At 45.0% G+C, this 20,480-nt stretch overlaps 1 protein-coding gene across 2 annotated transcripts; it reads left to right on the top strand.

The window, feature by feature from the left end:
• Positions 1-13,419: 13,419 nt before the first annotated feature.
• Positions 13,420-19,571, top strand: LOC110709468 (F-box protein SKIP24-like). Of its 2 annotated transcripts, none has more exons than XM_021887686.1 (5): positions 13,420-13,724; positions 13,820-13,993; positions 14,332-14,494; positions 14,593-14,734; positions 19,385-19,571. In XM_021887686.1, the coding sequence occupies exons 1-5, from the start codon at positions 13,471-13,473 to the stop codon at positions 19,411-19,413; spliced, it is 762 nt and encodes a 253-aa protein (XP_021743378.1). In that variant the 5' UTR covers positions 13,420-13,470; the 3' UTR covers positions 19,414-19,571. The 2 variants fall into 2 exon arrangements, with proteins under 2 accessions (XP_021743378.1, XP_021743379.1); XM_021887687.1 differs by having other exon boundaries at positions 13,423-13,724; positions 19,388-19,571.
• Positions 19,572-20,480: the final 909 nt, after the last annotated feature.

Below are 20,480 nucleotides of genomic sequence, written 5' to 3'. Positions count from 1 at the left end.
ACCAAAAGTAATTATTCCGTGTAGTCATCAACAAAAATCTTCTTACTCCATCTCTTACGATTCAATGTCTCACCCTCATGCAAATCCATATACGTCATATCTTTCCTAACCCCTTCCAACCAAGTCATTTTCGGTCTCCCTCTCCTTCGTTTAACCCCACCATAGTCCCACTCTTCCACTCTTCGCACCGGTGCACCCTCGGATCTCCGTCTTACATGCCCAAACCAACGTAGGCGATTTTCCCTTAGTTTGTCTGCAATGCCTGCCACACTTAATTTCTTGCGAATAACCTCAATTCTGATTCTATCTCTTCAAACAATCATAGAAGTCCTCATCTTTTTTATTCCACCACAAAGTATCTATCTCCAAATTTTAATCATTTTTTATTGTTCCTGTTTAGGGTAAAAGTTACCCTGGACACGTGGACTTATAGGGATCTGACACGTGTCATCCCCCCATTGCACCATGGGCATCCAACCAATGGATGCCACGTGGGATCGTACCCCCAATGGGGGAGCAGGCCCATCTGCTATAAATAGAGGAATCTACCTCATTTATGGACATTCAGAAATACACCCACAAAACCCGAGAAATATTAATTGCGGAATCTCCCGGAATCCGAGAGAATCAATTTACCTTCTGCACGTAATTTCATCCGAAGTTATTCTAACTTGACCGTCGGAGGCGAAACTCCACCCAACCGGAGTTTCGTGGTTTTGCAGGTACAAAAGTCAAGCGTACATTCCCGGTGTTGTAACTCTCCCGTATGACACCTCAAAAACCCCTGAAACATTTGGCACCGTCTGTGGGGAGAGTACCACTTGGATGGCATCTGAAAATGTACCAAACGTAGAGGGCAGCCGGCCCACGGCTGACCCTGAGGTCCACACGGATCATGAAAGCGGAAGTGGGGACGACTGCAATATCGAAACCTATATGGCCCCAGACGGGTCTTTCCGCTCCAGGCGCACCCGTTCCAACGAAAAGAGGGAACGAGGTCAAGACAAGGCTTGCCCCAACAACCCAGGCGGCAAGCATACCGGACCAACCCAGGCGGCGGAGGGATCGGCCCCCGTCACCAGAGATGAGCTCATGAACCTCATGAGTAGCTTCAAAGGGGAAATCACCGACATCATCAAAAAGTTAGTTGGTTCCAGCAAGGGCCAGTCGGCCAAGAGGGCTTCAGTAAAGAAGCCCACCAAAAGACCAGGTGCCTACTCCTCACCTAAAGCCTAGAGGGGGGGATGGGCCCCTAATTGACCTCTCAAAGATTCGTTTCCCCGAATCGGGGCAGCGAAAGGCCATCCGGCAAATACAGTCGGATGGTTCAAAAAAGACTTTCACAGATGCCCGGTTGTTTATCGAGGATAAGAGAGGTCAGAGTATGTCCCAGACGGCTTCAACGTCGACATACCCAGACAGCTTCCGTAATTCTTCGATCAAGCATTCGGAAACTCACCCAAGGAGCCACACGCACGGCACGTCCGTCCGTACTGCTCCTCATGTGATCCACCAGGCTCCATTTGTGCCTCAGCAGCCATATGGAGCTGGATCACCATACATGCAGCATTCTCCTTTTGGGAGAATGGCGACAAATACCGTCCAACCCATGGACTGGCAGCTCAGGCTGCTAAACCTAGGGGAACAGCCTTCGGCTTTCTCCCGCAAAATAATCGAGGCGGCACAGCCGGCTAAGGTTAAGAATGTGTTGGTTGGTACCTACGATGGCACCACCAACCCACAAGACCATTTGATGGCGTACACCAACCTCATGTACCTACAGGGGTTGGACGACGCGCCTGGTGTCGATGTTTCCCGGCAACACTAAAGGGCATAGCCCAACGGTGGTTCGGCAACTTGCCGGCTGGGTGCATCAATAACTTCAAGACGCTTGCATATTTGTTCGCGTCCAACTTCTCCATGAATATCCCGGCCAAGAAAACCAGCCTCGACCTAGGGGCGATCCGGCAGGGTGACAAGGAGGGACTTCGGTCCTATGTCAGGTGGTTCAATCTGATGAGAATTCAGATACAAGGACTGTCTGAAGAAGTTGCGTACACAGACTTCTTCACGGGTCTGAAGGATGGGTCGACATTCAAGTTTGACCTAGTTCGCAAGAGGGTCGCTACCCTCCAGGAGGCCCTAATGGAGGCTGAAGCCTATATACAGGCGACGGAGCTCTGTGCCTTCAAGCACACGTCAGAACCCAGGCGGTCTGACGTAAAAGAGAGCCGCTTCCAGCAGCCGGCCAGAAAGGAAGAAAAGAAAAGAAAAGAAGTCTAGGCAGCTGACCGCCCAGGTCAGTCATCCCAGAAGAAGCAAAAGAAGTTGGAACCGTACATCCCCAAGTACGAGTTCAACAAGGACTGCTCCTCCATCCTCATGGAGATAAAAAACCGCTTGACTATTGAAAAGCCGGCTCCTCTAAAGAGCGCTGTCAAGAATCGGGATAAGAGCAAGTATTGCCAATTCCACGAGGACATTGGCCATGACACCAATGGCTGCTATAGCCGCAGGCGGCTATTGGACCGGTTGGCCGATGAGGGGGCTCTGAAGTCCTACCTGACAAAATCCAAGGGTAACCCTGCAAATGGAGGGCAGTCGTCTAAGAAGACGGTGGTGAGCTCTGACACAGATGAAGAGCACATCTACACCATTGCAGGAGGCTTCGCTAGTGGTGGCCCCACCATTAGGGGTGCCAAGGATAACATCAGGAAGTTGTCCGCCTCAAAGGACGAAGGACAGGCGTCGAAAGACGTCTTCCCAGAAGTCTTAATTTCTGAGAAAGACAGGGGTACGGTCAGGCGGCCCCACGATGACCCCATTGTCATCGAATGTAAAGTTGCCAATCAGCGAGTTGGCCGGATCCTAATCGATACCGGGAGCTCGTTTGACCTAATAAGTTACCGCTGCCTGGCGAAGCTGAAATACAAGCCCAGCAGTATGCACAAGGCCCCCCACCCCCTAATCGGCTTTGGAGGTGGGGTAGTGCATCCGGTAGGTAGGATAGACCTGCCCATCCGGCTGGGAGGCAAGGGGGAAGGGCGACACATGGTCGTTAAATTTTTGGTAGTCGAAGAGCTGACTGCCTACAACCTCATATTGGGACGTCCAACTCTCAATGAGTCCAAGGCGGTAATCATCCCCTCTCTCATGCTGATTAAGTTCGAGAGGGATGATGGGTCAGTAGGCTCCCTAAGCGGGGATCAAAAGGCGGCTAGAGAGTGCTATCTCTCAGACGTTAGGCCGACTGCCCATGCAGCCGGCCCCCGCGAGGAACCTACTGACCTCGAAGAAAAAGAAGCCAGGTCTGTCCCTAAGGCAGGCGGTACAAAGAGAAAGGCGGACCAACTGGCCCCCGCCAAGAGAATGAAATAGCAATCACTAGCCAGGGAAAGGCCGGATGACTCCCGGCCCCAGCCGGCTGGTGAAAGCATTGATGTCGTCCTGGACGACAGTCGTCCTGATAGAACCATTAAAGTTGGGACGGTTTCTTTTGAAAAGTTGGGGGCAAACTTGCTCCAACTTCTGAAAGAATTCAAAGACCTCTTTGCCTTTGAGGTGGAAGAGATGCCAAGCGTAAGCCCGGATCTAGTTGTCCACAAACTAGCTGTTTATCCCAAGATAAAGCCAGTTAGGCAAAAGAAGAGGGATCATGGCGAGGAAAGGTCACAGGCGGCAGCCGCCGAGGTCAAAAGGCTACTCGACGCTGGGTTCATTCGGCAATGTTACTACCCGGATTGGGTAGCTAATGTGGTACTTGTCAAAAAGCCGAATGGTACCTGGCGGATGTGTGTAGACTACACCGACCTGAATAGGGCATGTCCAAAGGATAGCTATCCGCTTCCCAAGATAGACAGTCTGGTTGACTCGACAGCCGGCCATGCCCTGATGAGTTTCATGGATGCCTACTCAGGCTTTCATCAAATTCCCATATAGAAGAAGGATCAGGAAAAGACGACCTTCGTCACTGATTAGGGGTTGTACTGCTACACGGTGATGCCATTTGGGCTGAAGAATGCGCCTGCTACCTTCCAACGAATGATCAACACGGTCTTCACTCATCAGATTGGAAGGAATGTAGAGGCGTATATAGACGATATGATAGTCAAATCCAAGCTCCAGGCGGATCACCTAGCTGACCTCCGAGAAACCTTCACCACACTCAGGCGGCACAAGGTCATGCTTAACCCCAAGAAGTGTGTCTTTGGTGTTGAGTCTGGGAAGTTTCTCGGATTCTTGATTGATAAAAGAGGCATAGAGGCCAATCCGGAGAAGGTCCAGGCAGTGATTGATATGCAATCACCCCGAACTGTCAAGGAGGCCCAAAAGTTAACTGGTTGCCTGGCGGCGTTAGGAAGATTCCACAACCGGTCAGGCGACAAGTGCCTTTACTTCTTCCAAGCAATCAGGAAGAGGTCCAGATTTGAATGGGGAGAATAGGCTGAGGCGGCATTCCAAAGGTTAAAGCAACACCTGCACTCGTTGCCCAGACTTGTGATCCCCCTGCCCAAGGAGGTTCTCTACATGTACCTTGCCGTCTCAGATCACTCCCTTAGTGCCGTGCTCCTTGCTCAGAGAGACGGCAAGCAGCTTCCAGTATATTTCATCAGCCATATTCTCAGAAATGCTGAACTCCGGTACCCAGTGATTGAGAAATTTGGGTTGGCTCTCTACAAAGCAGTCAAGCGGCTGAAGCCATACTTCTTGGCCCATCCGGTAACGGTCTATACTGATCAGCCACTCAAACGACCAATGACCACCATGGAGTCATCCGGCCGAATGATCAAATGGGCTGTTGAAATTCAGAGCCTGGAAATAACTTTTGAGCCTAGACGGGCAGTGAAGGGTCAGGCGTTTGCTGACTTCATTGTGGAAATGACTAGGCCGGCTCAGCCGGAAGATCTTGGGCAGGTTTGGAAGTTATTTGTAGACGGAAGCTCTACGATAAACGGCTATGGTGCAGGCGTAATTTGCAAATCTCCAGAAGGAGATACTTACGAATATGCACTACGGTTCAAATTTCAAGCTTCAAACAATGAAGCTGAGTATGAAGCCCTGTTAGCCGGAATGCGCATGTGCAAGGCGGCAGGGGCAAGGAAAGTCGACGCCTGCTCAGACTCTCAATTGATCGTCAGCCAATTCAATGGTGACTACGAGGCCACCCATCCGGCAATGATCAAGTATCTGCAAGCGGTCAAAGAGGAGGCGGGGGCATTTGATGAGTTCCGTTTGTGTCAAGTGCCCCGGTCTGAGAACAACCAGGCGGATGCTCTGTCCAAACTGGCCTCATCCGCCACTTGCGACACGCCTAGGTCAGTCTTTTGGGAGGTCATGGAAAAAAGAAGCATCGAGCATGACCCCATTGGAATCTTAGACCGAAGCTCCACCTGGATGGACCCCATCCGGGACTATTTGGTAGACGGCACCCTGCCGGATGCCTCCTCAGAAGCGGCAGCGCTTAAAAAGAGAGCTCTAAGCTTTGAAATGTTCAAGGGGGAACTCTTTAGAAGGGGGTACCTCCAGCCGTTACTGAAATGCGTAACCCCAGAGCGGGGAAGAGAGGTGTTAGAGGACCTGCATGCGGGCTTTTGCGCTTCACATATAGGCGGCAGGACTCTAGCAAAGAGAGCCAGACGGCAAGGCTATTTTTGGCCGACCCTTGAGGCGGATGCCATGGACTTAGTGAAAAAGTGTGATAAATGTCAGAAGTTTGCCCGGCTGATACACCGTCCGGCAACCGACCTGACAGGAATCTACAACCCGGTTCCCTTTGCGAAGTGGGGTATGGACATCTTGGGCCCTTACACGCCTGCCTCAGGCGGAAGAAGATACATTTTGGTGGCTGTAGACTACTTCACTAAGTGGGTGGAGGCCGAGGCGGTCAAAGGCATTAAGACAAAGGACGTCATCTCCTTCATTTGGAGAAACATCATCACCCGGTTTGGGGTGCCTATGTCCATGGTTTTTGACAACGATCCTCATTTTGAAACGCCTACCCTCAAGGATTGGTTAGGAGATCAGGGGATCTCTCATTGTTTTGCATCCGTTGGCCGACCCCAAGCAAACGGTCAAGTTGAGGCCTTCAACAAACTCATCTCAGACGACATAAAAAAGAAGATCGAAAGAGCCGGTGGTCTGTGGGCCGATGAGCTTCCTCACGTCCTTTGGGCCATCAGAACGACTGAGAAGGGGGCAACCGGTGAAACCCCGTTTCTATTGACGTACGGCACTGAAGCGGTTCTGCCAATAGAGCTCTATTAGCCAACACTCCGAGTCATGCTCTATGACGAGGAGGCTAACTGGAAAGCCATGCGCCTAGCATTAAAGTCACTCCCAGAGCGCAGGGGCAATGCCGCCTTACGCCACGAAATATACCGTCTGAGGATGACGAGGGCTTACAACAAAAGAGTATGCAAGCGCCCTCTCATAGTTGGGGACTTCGTACTACGAAAGATGGAGGCCACTAGCAGGGCGAATGAGCAAGGGAAGCTGACCCCCAATTGGGAAGGCCCCTATCGGATATATGACGAAGTCAGAGACGGCACCTACCGCCTAGAAACTCCAGACGGTAGGAAGCTACCTAGGACCTGGAACGTGGATAACTTGAAAAAGTACCACTTCTAGGAGGATGTAGTCATTTTTTGTAAATAAAGTAAATTAATGAGAAATGCTTTATTTCAATTTCTGTGTACCAAAGTCTCGATGTGACTAACACATCCGGGTATTTCTAAAGATCGGGCATCCGTTTGCCTCAAACATAAACCAAAAAATGCTAAGTACCTAACTTAGCCGTTTAAAGACGCATGGCCAACATGAGTAAACCGCCTGTTCTACCCATGAACAGGCATCCGGCAACGCCCTTCCGGGTGAATTTGTCGAAGAGAACATCTCCCTTCCGGGTGGTACATTATTCTGAGCGTCAAAGCGTCGGACGGTCTTAACCGGCTAGGTTAATCCCATGACCGCCCGAATGACCTATTGCAAACAAGATGAGCCTGTCATTATCCCCAAGGTAATACAGGCGGCAAAATTAAATCTTGTTGGGCAGGCGGTTATTGCCAAAAAGCAACTTAGCCGGCTTATGCGCCCATTAACCAACCTCCAACAGATCTTGACTGGACTGTTACCCCATGGTACCCCAGACGGGGAAATTGCAATTCAAGTTGTAGCCTTTCTTGCCTCAAGGCAGCTAAGGCGGTGAAAAAATTCTATCTAACTCCCCATCAATAGGGGAAAGATCTCATATGGCTGTTACCCCAAGGTAACCCAGCCGGTAAGAAATATATAGTCAGCCGGCATAGGCTGGCTCAGACTCCATATGGTTGTTACCCTAATTCGCTGAGTGCGACTTAAGCGGCAATCAGAAATTCAGCTGACTGTTGATCTGGGAATGTATGGGCGACTGATTGCTTAGTGTTTGCACAAAACAATCACCCACCCAGGGGCATGCATAGTAAACCCATTCGGCATTGTCAAAAAAAAAAAAAAAAAAAAAAAAAAAAAAAAAAAAACCATACAAATAGTGAAAAGCAAAAAATAGAACAAGGTTTGCAAAATAACCGACTCAGTCGGCATAAAATTATATTGACATTGGAATATTGTTCAAGTGTTAACCGGACCCCCGTCCAGTGAAAAAAAGATACATAAGAACCACGGCACCCAGGCCGGAAAATAAGAAGACAGAGAGCTTAAGGCAGAGGCGGAGCCTGGTCCTGATCCTGGCTCTGCAAGGCGGCTCCCGGGATAGGAGGGGCAATCTCCTCTTGGTTCTCTTCCCCTTCCGAGCCATTCTCCGCCTGCATGGTCGCGATCTGCTTTTGGACCCATTCCTCATAAGGCTCCGGAGCCGGCTGGTTCGTCTCTTGTGCATCAATGGCAAGATCTGCATATTTATAGGCAAGTTCCCAAACGATGTATTCCGCGTCCGGATGGACCAGGGACCAAGCCTTCTGCATTCGAGCGATGCAGTCTTGCTCATTCTCTTCGATGAGCCGACTCTGTTCAGCCTCCAACGTAGCCTTGAAATTGTCGCTGGCTTTGGCTGCCGCCTCCTTCAGACGGACGTTCTCAGCAAGGAGGTTTGTGTTCTCCTTCCTGGCCATATCCAGGAGTTGGAAAGAGTCGTTCACCCGCTTCAGCTCCGCCTCGACATTATCCTTCTCCACCTTGAGGTTGTGGATCTTGGTGCCGGCTTCATCGAGCGCCTTCTGGAGCCGCTTGATGTTGTCCGCCTGTTTCATGATTATGCCTTTAGTTTTTAATTCATGCATATTCATGGAATACTGGGCAACGTTATGGGCGTCAGACGCATCCCGTTTAGCCCGTCTTACCTCCTCACACTTGTGGGCATAAGCTTTCTTGAGACCTTCCACGCGCAGCATTGACTGCAAAAATCCAGACGGTATCAGAGGCAACCAGGCGGCATAATAACTTTAAAAAAAAAACAAGGACTATGTACCTCAGACAGACCGGCCAGGACCTGGTCGGCATTGAAGGAATGGATCCCTGGGATCGCCTCCTTCTCCTCCTTTGGGACGGCCTTCATCATGGCCCGAGCGTACCTTTGTACATCCGGCCAGCGAGGGGAGTGATCTGCACCAGAAACAGATGGTGAGAAGGCAACATACTTCCCTCCTATTGACTGCCGGCTGCCAGAAGAGTCTTCTGACTGGAGCTGGGAGTGCGACTTGACCCGCACAGGCTTGCCAAGCAAAGAAGGGTTGAAGGGGTCAAGAGTACCTTGGGTGGAAGGATGAGGGTCGAAACTGCCCTCAGCTGTAGCTGAAGCACCGGATGCCTTTGTAGGCACCGTCTCCTTTACCGGAGCATCTGGTTGCCTTTTTGACAAGTCGAGCCCCACGCTGAGGTTTTTGAGGGATTTACCCCCAATCGTTAAACGGCTGGGGACCGTCACAGAGGAAGTCTTCCTCGCCTTGTTCTGGGCAGGCGGCTCCTCTCCAGGCCTTGGCCTGATTATTTTTGAAACTGAATGGGGCACCTTGCTCCCATCCTAAAAGCAAACATAGCAGTCAGGCGACATTGAAACCAAACGGAAATGTATGCAGGAAAAAGAGTGAAAAGAAAGATACCTTCTTTGCCGCCTGAGCAGCAAGTTTTTTCTCCGCATTTGCCTTGCGGATTTCGGCGGCTGACTTTGCGGGAGTCTTCTCAGCTGCCAACATTGCTAATCCACGCACTGCACAAAAAGTACCCATCCGGTCAGAAGTAAATAAGACAAGGAACAAATGATAAGATAGGGGCAGTCTCTAATGTGACCTACATTTGTCAAACTGAGGGCTAAGCTTACAGATGGACAATAACGCCTCGTCTCGAAGAAATTCGTGCCTAGGTACCCAATTTCTGGGTACGCTTATTAAGTCTCCATTGGAGAGGGTGACGGTGGTCTGTTCGAAGAATTTGGACTCTATTATTCGCTCATAATCCTCATCCGGAATACGAGGCTTCTTGCATTTATACCCCAGGAGGTCTGGCTTCCGGTTGTATACCCTATACTCCCGGTTCTTCGCCTTAGTAGGGGCAGATACCAAGTAGAACCTGTTTTTCCAATCAAACCACTTAGACGGCTTGTCTAGAGTCATCAGGTACTTGGGATAGGTTGTTAGGGTGTACCAGGCTCTCCAACCGCCTGGGCTTCTGCTCAAGTAATGCATATGGGCGAAAGCCTCCCAGCTGGGGTTTATATCCTGCATCTCGCAGGCGGCAATGTAACCCAGTATGTTAACCCATGAGTTAGGAGTTAACTGCCAAATACCCAGGCCATATCCTCGAAGGATGGCCTTTATTGTGTTATGAAGGGGGAAGCGGAGACCAGCGAGGAATGCCGCCTCATAGCAGCCAAAATACCCGTCTGCATTAGGCTGCTCGTCTTCCCAAACAATAGTACCCAGCTCAGGCGGCACAATTATTTTCCAGTCAATCCCAAGCGGGCGGATCCTTACAAAGTCCTCCAAGTTATTGGCCATGCTAGCCCTATCCTTGGCAGAGACGGTGATGAGGTACGGGTTGCCTTTATTATTCCAATTAGGCCTTTCCTCTGCCTCGCTATCCGCATCCGGTGTCAAGAGGCTGCTACTGCTGCCGCTCTGCTCTCTACCAGATGGGGAGGCGGTATCGTCGTCACTGGCACCCTCTTGGTGTTCCAGCCCAACTTGAGAAGGCGAGGCGGTTTCTTCCTCGTTTTCTATTTCTTCTCTAGAAGGTGAGGCGGCCTCTTCCTCGCTTCCTATTTCTTCTAAAATCCCATCGCTGGGAGTACTTGGGGTGCCAGGCGGGGAATCCCTTGTCCCCTCCGTCTGACTAGGGTCAGGCGACAGCTCGCCTGATTCTGCCTCTCTGTACTCTAGATCGAAGGCAGTCTTTTTTGTGCGATCCATTGCGTCCTGCACAGAGACAGAGACGGTCAGTTTCGGAGAAGAACAAGGAGACTCCCCGTACCCAGAGGCGGCACCCCCAGTCCTAGACTCAGCCGTACCAGGAGACCGGCTGGCCTCTAAATTATGGTGTGCCGTGTGTGTAATGGGTGAGGTCATTATTTAAAGGTATTTACAACCAAAGATTCAAAAATGAACTCCGAAAAAAGGCAAGGAACCAAGGCGTTACCTTGAGATTGAATAGAAGTTGAGAGACGGTTGTTGACCAAAGATACCCCAAACGGTATCACTTTGAGCAAACTGCAAATTGGCAAAAGAAGGGAAATTAATCACCAATGTTGCCCAAAGATACCTCAGGCGGAGAAAGCCGGTTGGGGGAGATTGACAAGCAAATAATCTGGGATTTTTATCAGATCGGGCAAAGACCCCCCCAGTCGGCATAAACCGGCTGAGTTTCGCAAAAAGCTCAAACAGAATAAGCCAATACAGGCGGCCTGAAGGCCGGCTGTACACTCGTTAAAGTAAAGACTGTTTCGAGGCCCCCAAGCAGCAAAGACCGATCAGGGGCCACAGCAGCAGTTTAGAAAGGGATTGCTTGCTCACCCCCCAGACGGTGTGAGACTGGCTGGGTAGGCAGCAAGGCAGGCCAAAAGAGAGTTTGAACAAAGATACCCCAGACGGTTTACACCGGCTGAGGGTCTATTGAATGCAACTCACCAATGAGATTGCTTGAAGATACCCCAGACGGTTTACACCGGCTGAGGGTCTATTGAGCGCAACTCACCAATGAGATTGCTTGAAGATACCCCAGACGGTTTACACCGGCTGAGGGTCTATTGAGCGCAACTCACCAATGAGATTGCTTGAAGATACCCCAGACGGTTTACACCGGCTGAGGGTCTATTGAATGCAACTCACCAATGAGATTGCTTGAAGATACCCCAGACGGTTTACACCGGCTGAGGGTCTATTGAGCGCAACTCACCAATGAGATTGCTTGAAGATACCCCAGACGGTTTACACCGGCTGAGGGCCTATTGAAGGCAACTCACCAATGAGATTGCTTGAAGATACCCCAGACGGTTTTCACCGGCTGAGGGTCTATTGAATGCAACTCACCAATGAGATTGCTTAAGATACCCCAGACGGTTCACACCGGCTGAGGGTCTATTAAATGCTACTCACCAATGAGATTGCTCATTTGATGCCCCAGACGGTTTGAACCGACTGAGGGTCTATTGAGTGCACCTTCAATAAGTGCCAGAAGATAACTCAGACGGACTACACCGGCTGAGATTTTCAATAGACGCAATTTATACAAAATTGCCTAAAAAGCTCCAAACGGCAAACGCCGGTTGCAGCATAATCAAACATTCAATCAAAAAGTCCGACTGAGTCAGAAGGATACCTTAGTGAGGCGGAATGCGTAACTCAAGCGGTATCCAGAAGAACGGCTGTTTGCGCAAGTAAGCAGGCGGGGTCAAGGGCTCTCGCTTTTTCTCTCAAGTAATTTCTCTCAAAAATGGCAAAGTGAGAAATGAAAGGAGGGGGATGCTTATTTATAGGGGTTCTTAGAAGGTGAACCGTCACCCTCTCTCCTTAGTTTGAAATTTGAAAAAAGAGAGGGAAGGAGGCGAATCGTCCCCTTCCTACTTGGATGGCGCGTGTCACAGGTGCCACGTGGCATAGCCACGTCAGCACCCGTGAGGGGCAAAATGTTTAGGGTAAAAGTTACCCTGGACACGTGGACCTATAGGGATCTGACACGTGTCATCCCCCCATTGCACCATGGGCATCCAACCAATGGATGCCACGTGGCATCGTACCCCCAATGGGGGAGCAGGCCCATCTGCTATAAATAGAGGAATCTACCTCATTTATGGACATTCAGAAATACACCCACAAAACCCGAGCAATATTAATTGCGAAATCTCCCGGAATCCGAGAGAATCAATTTACCTTCTGCACGTAATTTCATCCGAAGTTATTCTAACTTGACCGTCGGAGGCGGAACTCCACCCAACCGGAGTTTCGTGGTTTTGCAGGTACAGAAGTCAGGCGTACATTCCCGGTGCTGTAACTCTCCCGTAGGACACCTCAAAAACCCCTGAAACAGTTCCTAAACCAGTTATAGGAGTCCTCTTTTTAATTTGTGTTGACTCGGATTATTTATTCTTGTATTTTGCACAAGCGTTTAGTTGTTTTGGTCCTAGCCGGAGTTTTAGAAAGAGTTACTTGTCGTGAAATAAAAAGATGTTAGAATTATTATAAAACAGACCTAAAAAAAAGTGTTGCGATTATTATTACAGAGGAAGTTGTAATGCATGACAATTTTGCATAACTAATTTTACATAACAAACTCTTTCACCTCTCAATAGTACTACTGACAGGTGTTCAGTACTACTGGGACTTGAGAGGATGAAAAGTACTCATGAAAATGTTTAGTACAGTAATACTTTTTTACCTCTCAATAGTATTTTCAATTTGTTATTATTTACAAAATTGTCACTAATATGTATTTGTTTGTGCATATTTGTTATGCCTTCAAAGTTGAACCTCCCTCATTATTACAAAACGGAAGCAATAACAATTACTCGTAGAGTCTTAGTACAACAGCAAGAGAAACGTTGAAATTAAACCGCATACAAGCATTAGGTATTACTAAACTCTATTTGAAATTTGAAATACAAGTCAGTACAATAATGGGGCGTTTGAAATGTGGGAATGGAAGTTTGGGGATTAAAATGTGGGAATGAGATTGAGAATTGATTGTTGGAAATACATAAAAATATGACAATACTTTGTCTGTGAATTAGGTAGGGAATAAATAACAAAACTACCCTTATTAACCTTTTTCTTCCATTCTTTTCATTAATGACAAAAATGTCATTTTTCACTCATTCTCATTTCCATCTGTTTATTACCTACCCTTCCTATCTAATAAAATGGTGAGAATTCACCCCATTTATTCCTAATACCATTCCCTTCTTTATTCCCAATCCCATCTACATTTTTTTTAAATTGGGATTAAAATTCTCATTCCCACCCTTAATTTCCACTTACCAAACACACCCTAATGGCGGAGCTTCCTGACGAACTATGGCGGAAAGTTCTGGAAATGGGAGTGAAAACTTCAAACAATCACAACAACAATGGTTTCAGCTTCAAAGAGTTGTGCTGCACCGCAATCTCCTGTAAACGCCTTCATCGTTTATCCAACGAACCCTCACTTTGGTCTTCTTTGCTCTCCTCCGACTTTCCTCTTCGCCTCACCAACAACAACAACAATTCATCTTCTTCAATTCCCCCCAAATCACTCTACAAATCTTGGTCTCTACCTGAAAATCTAGGGTTTTGAATTGAATTGTTTGGAATTTTCAAATCTATGGTTTTGAATTCAATTGATTGAATTTTGAAAATTTTAGGTATGAGAAAGATAAGGCGAAAAGGATTGCCGCTCACAAGCGAGCTGTGCTTAGAATTGAGAGTCGGATTACTGAGAATTCTAGAAGAATCGAGGAATTGCGAACTCGTTTGGTTGAAGAAACTGATAGAATGAAGACGGTTGCTTTCGAGTTGTCGAATTTGCGTAGAGTCAGGTAATGATCAATTTCATGTTTTAGTACAGTATTTGATTGAATGTTTGAATCAAATTAGAAACAGTATTAACTAATTAAGCGAATTGTGGCAACAAAAATACGAACTATTAAGTAGATTTTATAGGCAATTGTGAATTAGAGCAGGTGATAAAGGGCTATGGAATGAGGAATTGTGCAAACCGAGTTTTCGGTAATGCTGTGATTCGATGTTTATCGATTTCTTTAGTAGTTCTTCATTTTTCCTGGACTTTGCATCGTTTGTTGTGATTGTATCTGTTTGAAGATTGACAAATTATGGGCAATTGATTGATTATATTGGGTTGCTTGGCGTTTTCTAGGCAAGCTTCGGTAGCTTTGAATGTGTGGCAGCCGGAGGTTGTTCGGGGAAGACAGAAGGAAATCGTTGAGCAATGTGCTGTTCCGGTTGATTCGCGTATCAATGCACTTGAGATGGAGTTGAAGCTTTGTAATCAGCATCTTATTGTGCACGATAAGAATTATGTAAGAGTTGATCTTTTGTTGCTTCAAATGCATGAGTTGTTTTCTTTAATGAAAAGTTTTTAAGTGGTTGCCATGAACTTGTTTTTGTTTGTTATTAGAGGGATGAAAAGCGAAGGCTTGAGGTAGCAAAGGAACAGCTAAATTCAATGAAGTATCATCCCTTGCAAAATGTTTCTGTAGACGAGAGGAGAGTTGGTGATCCTAGTGCTAAGGGGAAGAAGTTGAAAACACACATCTCAGGTTAGAGTTGTATATTTTGTTTTGTCACTTTCTATTTATTTCTGATAACACATTTGGTGATCAACTTTGTGCTTTCGTTTCTGCCTTCATACGAATATGCAAATCCAGCTTAAAATTTTTTTGGGTCTTTCCATATGAGCAGTTGCCTCTGTGGTAGATATCAAGTAGTTTATCAGCTCTCATATATCCCTCATCCATGTGTGTGAGTGCTGTTGTGTATGCTTTCAATATTAGATAGGCCAAATAAATCTTAATTAACCTTTGTCATTTCACATTTTATCAGCTAGTTTCTCTTACCAGGTAAAATTTGCCTTGTTGTAGACGACTCAAAGGCTCAGCTTCTCCTACTATAATCCTTCCCCCATCAAACTTCACGACTACCAAAAACCTTCAACACTGTTAATGATCATCAAAATTCAACACATTATATGGTAGCAAAAGAAAACTCACATTTGATTCAACTTTAAAAAAGATATTGATCTGTATAGGAAGTAAAGCTGTAGAGGGTGTTAGTAGGGGGTGTTCAGCTGGAAACTTCCATTCATTGAGTTAAGTTCATTCTCCCTTATTCCTTAGCCCGCACTCTTTCTTGACACAAGTGTAATTGCTGCACTCTAAAATGGTGGCTTTGCCTCTAAAATTAAAATAAAGTCTTAATATAAATAAATCACACCCTATGTTGGATGGATGATTCCTCTCAGCTTTGTTGGCAGAGTGAGAAGAAAGGGAGAGAATACTAGTGATTTCAAATTGAGAATAAGGATTTTTATGTCACAAATAACCACCGAAAAGTAGCTTCATAATCATCTTCTTAACTTAGCTGAAATTTTACGCCTGAAAAGCTAGAAATTTTTATCTTAATTAAAGCTTGTAACCCTGAATTGAAAGTTTGAAACACCTTTCGTATAGAGTAGTAGTTGATCTGGATAACATATGAGGAAAGACCTCTGCTTTGTTATTTTTCTATAAAAATTTTTGTTATAGGGTTTAGAAATAACCTAAATGTGAATTTCTCACCAAATAAAAATATACATCGTCCGTGTTTTTTAATCACAATGTAGAGGATTTCACGATTGCCAATGCACATTTTATAACTCAAATATTAAGTTGGTTAACATTCTAAAATGTTGATATTATGAAAGTGTATTTCAGCCAAATCTATCAAGATCCCACATGACTAGTTTTTCTAACGTAAAAATTACAAAAGATGCTTAAAGGAGTGTGTGTAAATAGTATTAAATTTCAAACGTTATGATTAAAAAGAAAAATAATGGAGGAAGTATATATTTTTCCGGTGTTGACTTTCTTCTCCTTAGTATATAAAACAGGAAGAATCTAAACAACGCAAAAAATTATACGTGGAAAACCCCTTCGATGTGAAAGATAGAAACCACAGACTGTTTAAGGAGTCCACACTAACTTCTCTTATTGATAAATTGAGGGAAAAAGAATCCCAAACCAGTTTACAAAGGATTCACCCAAAAAAAACAACAACAACAATAAGAGATTGAAATTAGAGAGTGAAAAGAATAGAATTCACCCAAAAACAACACTTAAACTAGAGCTCAAACCAATGATCCAACCGTCGCCTTGATATTAGAAATCAGCTTTCAAAATTTGAGCATTGGAATTTCGGCAACAGGCAATTTTCTGGATAATTTTCTGATCCAGAAAAATTCGAAATTGGAAGCTCTTGTATTAACCCTCACTATCTATTTTGTGCGTGTGAATGCTCTGTTGCCTTTACACCATCTAACTACCCTTATCATTACCAAGGGTTACTACTACAAGCTTACTCCAGAAGCCATAACTTAAGTCCCTAAATTGGACTTACTTCAAACTAGTAAAATGCAATAAAACGAACAAAGTAAATGGACCAAAAGAAAATACATTTTACTACTGATTGGCTGGATCCATAACAATCTCCCCCTCCATAACAATCTTCCGCTCCCGCCAACACGGAGAAGACCAACACGCTTCAATAATCACTTGAAGCTCATTCCCACAAGCTTGCTACAAACATCAAGCTTGCTCCCGTGAACAACTTTGGTTAACATATCTGCACCATTTCTATCAGTGTGGACTTTCTTAGCTTCAAATGCTTCTCTTCAATCACATCTCATAACCAATGATATCTACCATCAATATGCTTGGTACGAGCATGATATATTGTATTTTAACTCAAATCCATAGCACTTTGACTATCACAAAGCACTATATATTCTCCTTGCTTCAAACCTAGCTCTCGAAGGAACCTTTTAAGCCATAGCATCTCTTTGCCCGCTTCCACAGCTACAATGTGCTCTGCCTCAGTTGTTGACAATGCTACACTTTTTTGTAGCTTGAATTGCCATGAGATGGCTCCCCCAACCTGAGGTTGATCACCTGCCTGCCATGTCAGCATCTGTATAGCCTTTAAGTAAAGGTTTGCCACTTTCATATCAATTTGGAAGTGCCCAGCAAGTATTTGAAGATCCACTTCACTTCTTCCCAATGAGCTGATTGGATAAGTATCTGCTCACCGACGGAATGTGCAATATCTCGCCTAGTACGCACCATAGCATACATCAAAGAACCAACAACAAAAGACTAAGGAATGGATGACATACTTTCTTTCTCCTTCTCTGTTGTAGGACAAGCCTTCTTGCTTAGCTTGATATGTATTGCTAGTGGTGCACTAACAGACTTGGTATGCTTCATATTTAACCTTCAAGTACCCGTTCTATATTCTTTTCTTTTGAAAGCCACAACTTTCCAGCTTTCCTATCACAAGCAATCTCCATGCTAAGATTTGCTTTGCAGGACCCAAGTCTTTCATGTCAAATGACTTGTACAAGTCTTTCTTCAAACTTTGAATCATTCCTGCATCTTGTCCAACTATCAGCATATCATCTACATATAAAAGAAAGATGATGAAGTTACCTCCACGAAACTTTCTAAAATAAGCACAAGGATCTGCCGAAGTTCGTTTATAACCATTTCCTGTCATAAACGAATCAAATTTCTTTTGGTTCATTTTATTGCATTTTACTAGTTTGAAGTAAGTCCAATTTTGGGACTTAAGTTGTGGCTTTTTGATCAAGTTTGTAGTAGTAACCCTTGGTAATAATAAAGGTAGTTAGATGGTGTAAAGGCAACAACTAAGAATTGAGCATTCACACACACAAGATAGAGAGAGAGTGAGGGTTTATACAAGAGCTTCCAATTTTGGATTTTTCTAGAGAGCTTTCAGAAAATCGCCTGATGTCGGAAATTTCACCGTTGAATCTTGCTCAAATTTTGGCAGCTTTTTTCTGATAACAAGGGCTTCATTTTTGGACGGTTGGATCATCGGTTTGAGCTCTAGTTTGGTCAGAATCGTATGCTTTTTTGGGTGAATGTTACTCTTTTTACTCTCTAATTTCAATCTCTTATTGTTTGTTGTTGTTGGTGGGTTGTGAATCCTTTGTAAACTGGTTTGGAATTCTTTTTCTTTCAATTTGTCAATAAGAGAAGTTAAGGTGAACTCCTTAAACCGTCCCGTGGTTTTATCCTTCACATCCAAGGGATTTTTCACGTATATTTCTTGCGTGTTCATTGTCATTGTTTTTTCCTAGTATTGTTTGTGTTATTGTTGTTTTGCTATTGCTTTATTGCTGATTTGTTGTGTGAGAATTTGGTTTGATTGGATTGAATTATTTGTCTTGTGCGTGACATTGTGGGTGTCGTAGTGACCCCCTTTCGATCCCTACAACTTGGTATCCGATGGTTCCGCAGAGACGCAACCGTTATGTGTGTGGGACGATCCCTCAAATGTGTGACCTCGTGATTGTGATGCCTTGCTTCGAAATTCCTAATGTTGTGGTCTATGCAGTGAGTCCCATGGTGGTAGCTTTCGCTGGAGGGGAGGCCATGATTAATGTGGTCCTTGGTTATAGGGGAGGTTTGTTGGGGTTGTTCATCCCAAGTCCCACGTGGAAGAAATAAGGAAGGAATGACTTCTTTATAAGTGGAAGCACACACTCCATTAGAATGAGGCCTTTTGGGAAAGTGCCCAAAAACAAATCTGTGCGGGCTAGGCCCAAAGCGGATAATATCATACTAAAGTGGAGTGGAGTGTGCGTGCGGCCAAACAAGGTCCTATATGAGAAATAAATTTGTATTAGTTAAATTTGTGTTTCTTTCATTGAAGCTTATCTAGTGCTCAAGATTTCAATACTAGAACTCTTAGGTGATGCGATTTCATCTAGTTTACCTAGGCGATTGCAAGTCCATCTAAGTTTACCTAGACTTTGTATGTTAATGCAAGAGTGCTGCGGAAACATTGCTGGTTGGTCCTGAGATTCAGAGTGATGCTTTATACAAACTTCTGTTTTGTACTCTTGATTATTTCTGTAGGAAATAACTCTTAAATAATCTTTCCCCCTCCAACAAACAGGTTTTGATATTTTAACTCTCATAAAGTTCATATTTTCATCATGGAAACTGGTGACTCAGACTTTCAATAAAACTTGGTGGAAACCTTTTTCTTTATTGTTTCCACTTTATCTAAACATTTGGGTATTGTATTTCTGCGTTTTCCTGTTTCTGTTTTCATGCAGCATATCAAACATGCACAAAAGATGAGGAAGTGAACATTGTTAATTTGTGTTGCATTTTTTCATTTTCTAGCAGATGATGAACAAAATTGGAAGGTGTAAGGGGTTGATTCAGGATGGTACTACCACAAACTTATTATAGGTCCGTTTGTTAGGTGGTCGATTGATCCATAATGAGTATATTTATGCATTGCGGAGTGCAATGCATATGCATAGGGTCTTTGGAAGTAACTGGAGCTTAGCTTCGAATTGGTCCTGAGGAAGCATATTTTATGCATTTTTTTTTTTTGTATGCTTCCTCAGGACCAATTCGAAGCTAAGCTTCAGTTACTTCCAAAGACCCTATGCATATGCATTGCACTCCGCAATGCATAAATATACTCATTATGGATCAATCGACCACCCAACAGTATTTTCTGGAGCAATGAGGCCTGTGCCCAAGCATAAAGTGAATCTAGAAAGTCACTACAGCCATTGCTTGTTTGTGATATGTGGACATGTAGGAAGCTGGCAATTTTATACCTGATTAATAATAAAGACGCCAACTGCAAATTCCCATTATACTAGTCATATGTTTGTCGGCTACACTTCGCCGTCCTCGGTACGGGAAACTGCTACACTTTGGCGTACCCGTGCAATCGTGCATCACTGTAATTTGTTGTAAGATTGGTGTTGATAACTTTCATCGCCCAACAATTAATACTTGTATATTTTACTCATCCATGATTTATCATGTTATTGTTATAAATACAACTTTAAATCTGTGAAACTTTTGTATGTATGAGTTTATATGTAAAATGGACAGGTTGAGGAAGTGCATTATCATTTACATAGTACTCCCTCGTCTATATTGTTGTTGTTATTGTTTTTATCGGCACAAGAGAATTAGGGGGTTGAGTTGAATTCGGTGCAATTAGCCAGTGATTGTAAGGGCTCCTCTGTAGGCTACCAAGGTGACGGGTTTTATCCTTGAGATAGCCTCGGCCTTTCATGCAGTAGGTAAAACTTTTTTATTTTTTTGGACAAAATCCAGTAGCTGAAAGTTTGTAGATAACATTCTCTGGTGCTGCAATCAGATTGTGCATCTATGAGAAGCAGAGGAGGTCCTCCATGTAAGCAACTAAGCTAGTAAAGGATCAAATATCGCAAAGGCGGTTTATAAGTCTTAC

This window comes from Chenopodium quinoa, unplaced genomic scaffold, assembly GCF_001683475.1.
Source record: "Chenopodium quinoa cultivar QQ74 unplaced genomic scaffold, ASM168347v1, whole genome shotgun sequence".
Taxonomy (NCBI): Eukaryota; Viridiplantae; Streptophyta; class Magnoliopsida; order Caryophyllales; family Amaranthaceae; genus Chenopodium; species Chenopodium quinoa.
The sequence above is the reverse complement of the archived record's forward strand: the minus strand, read 5'-3'. Positions and strand labels throughout refer to the sequence as shown.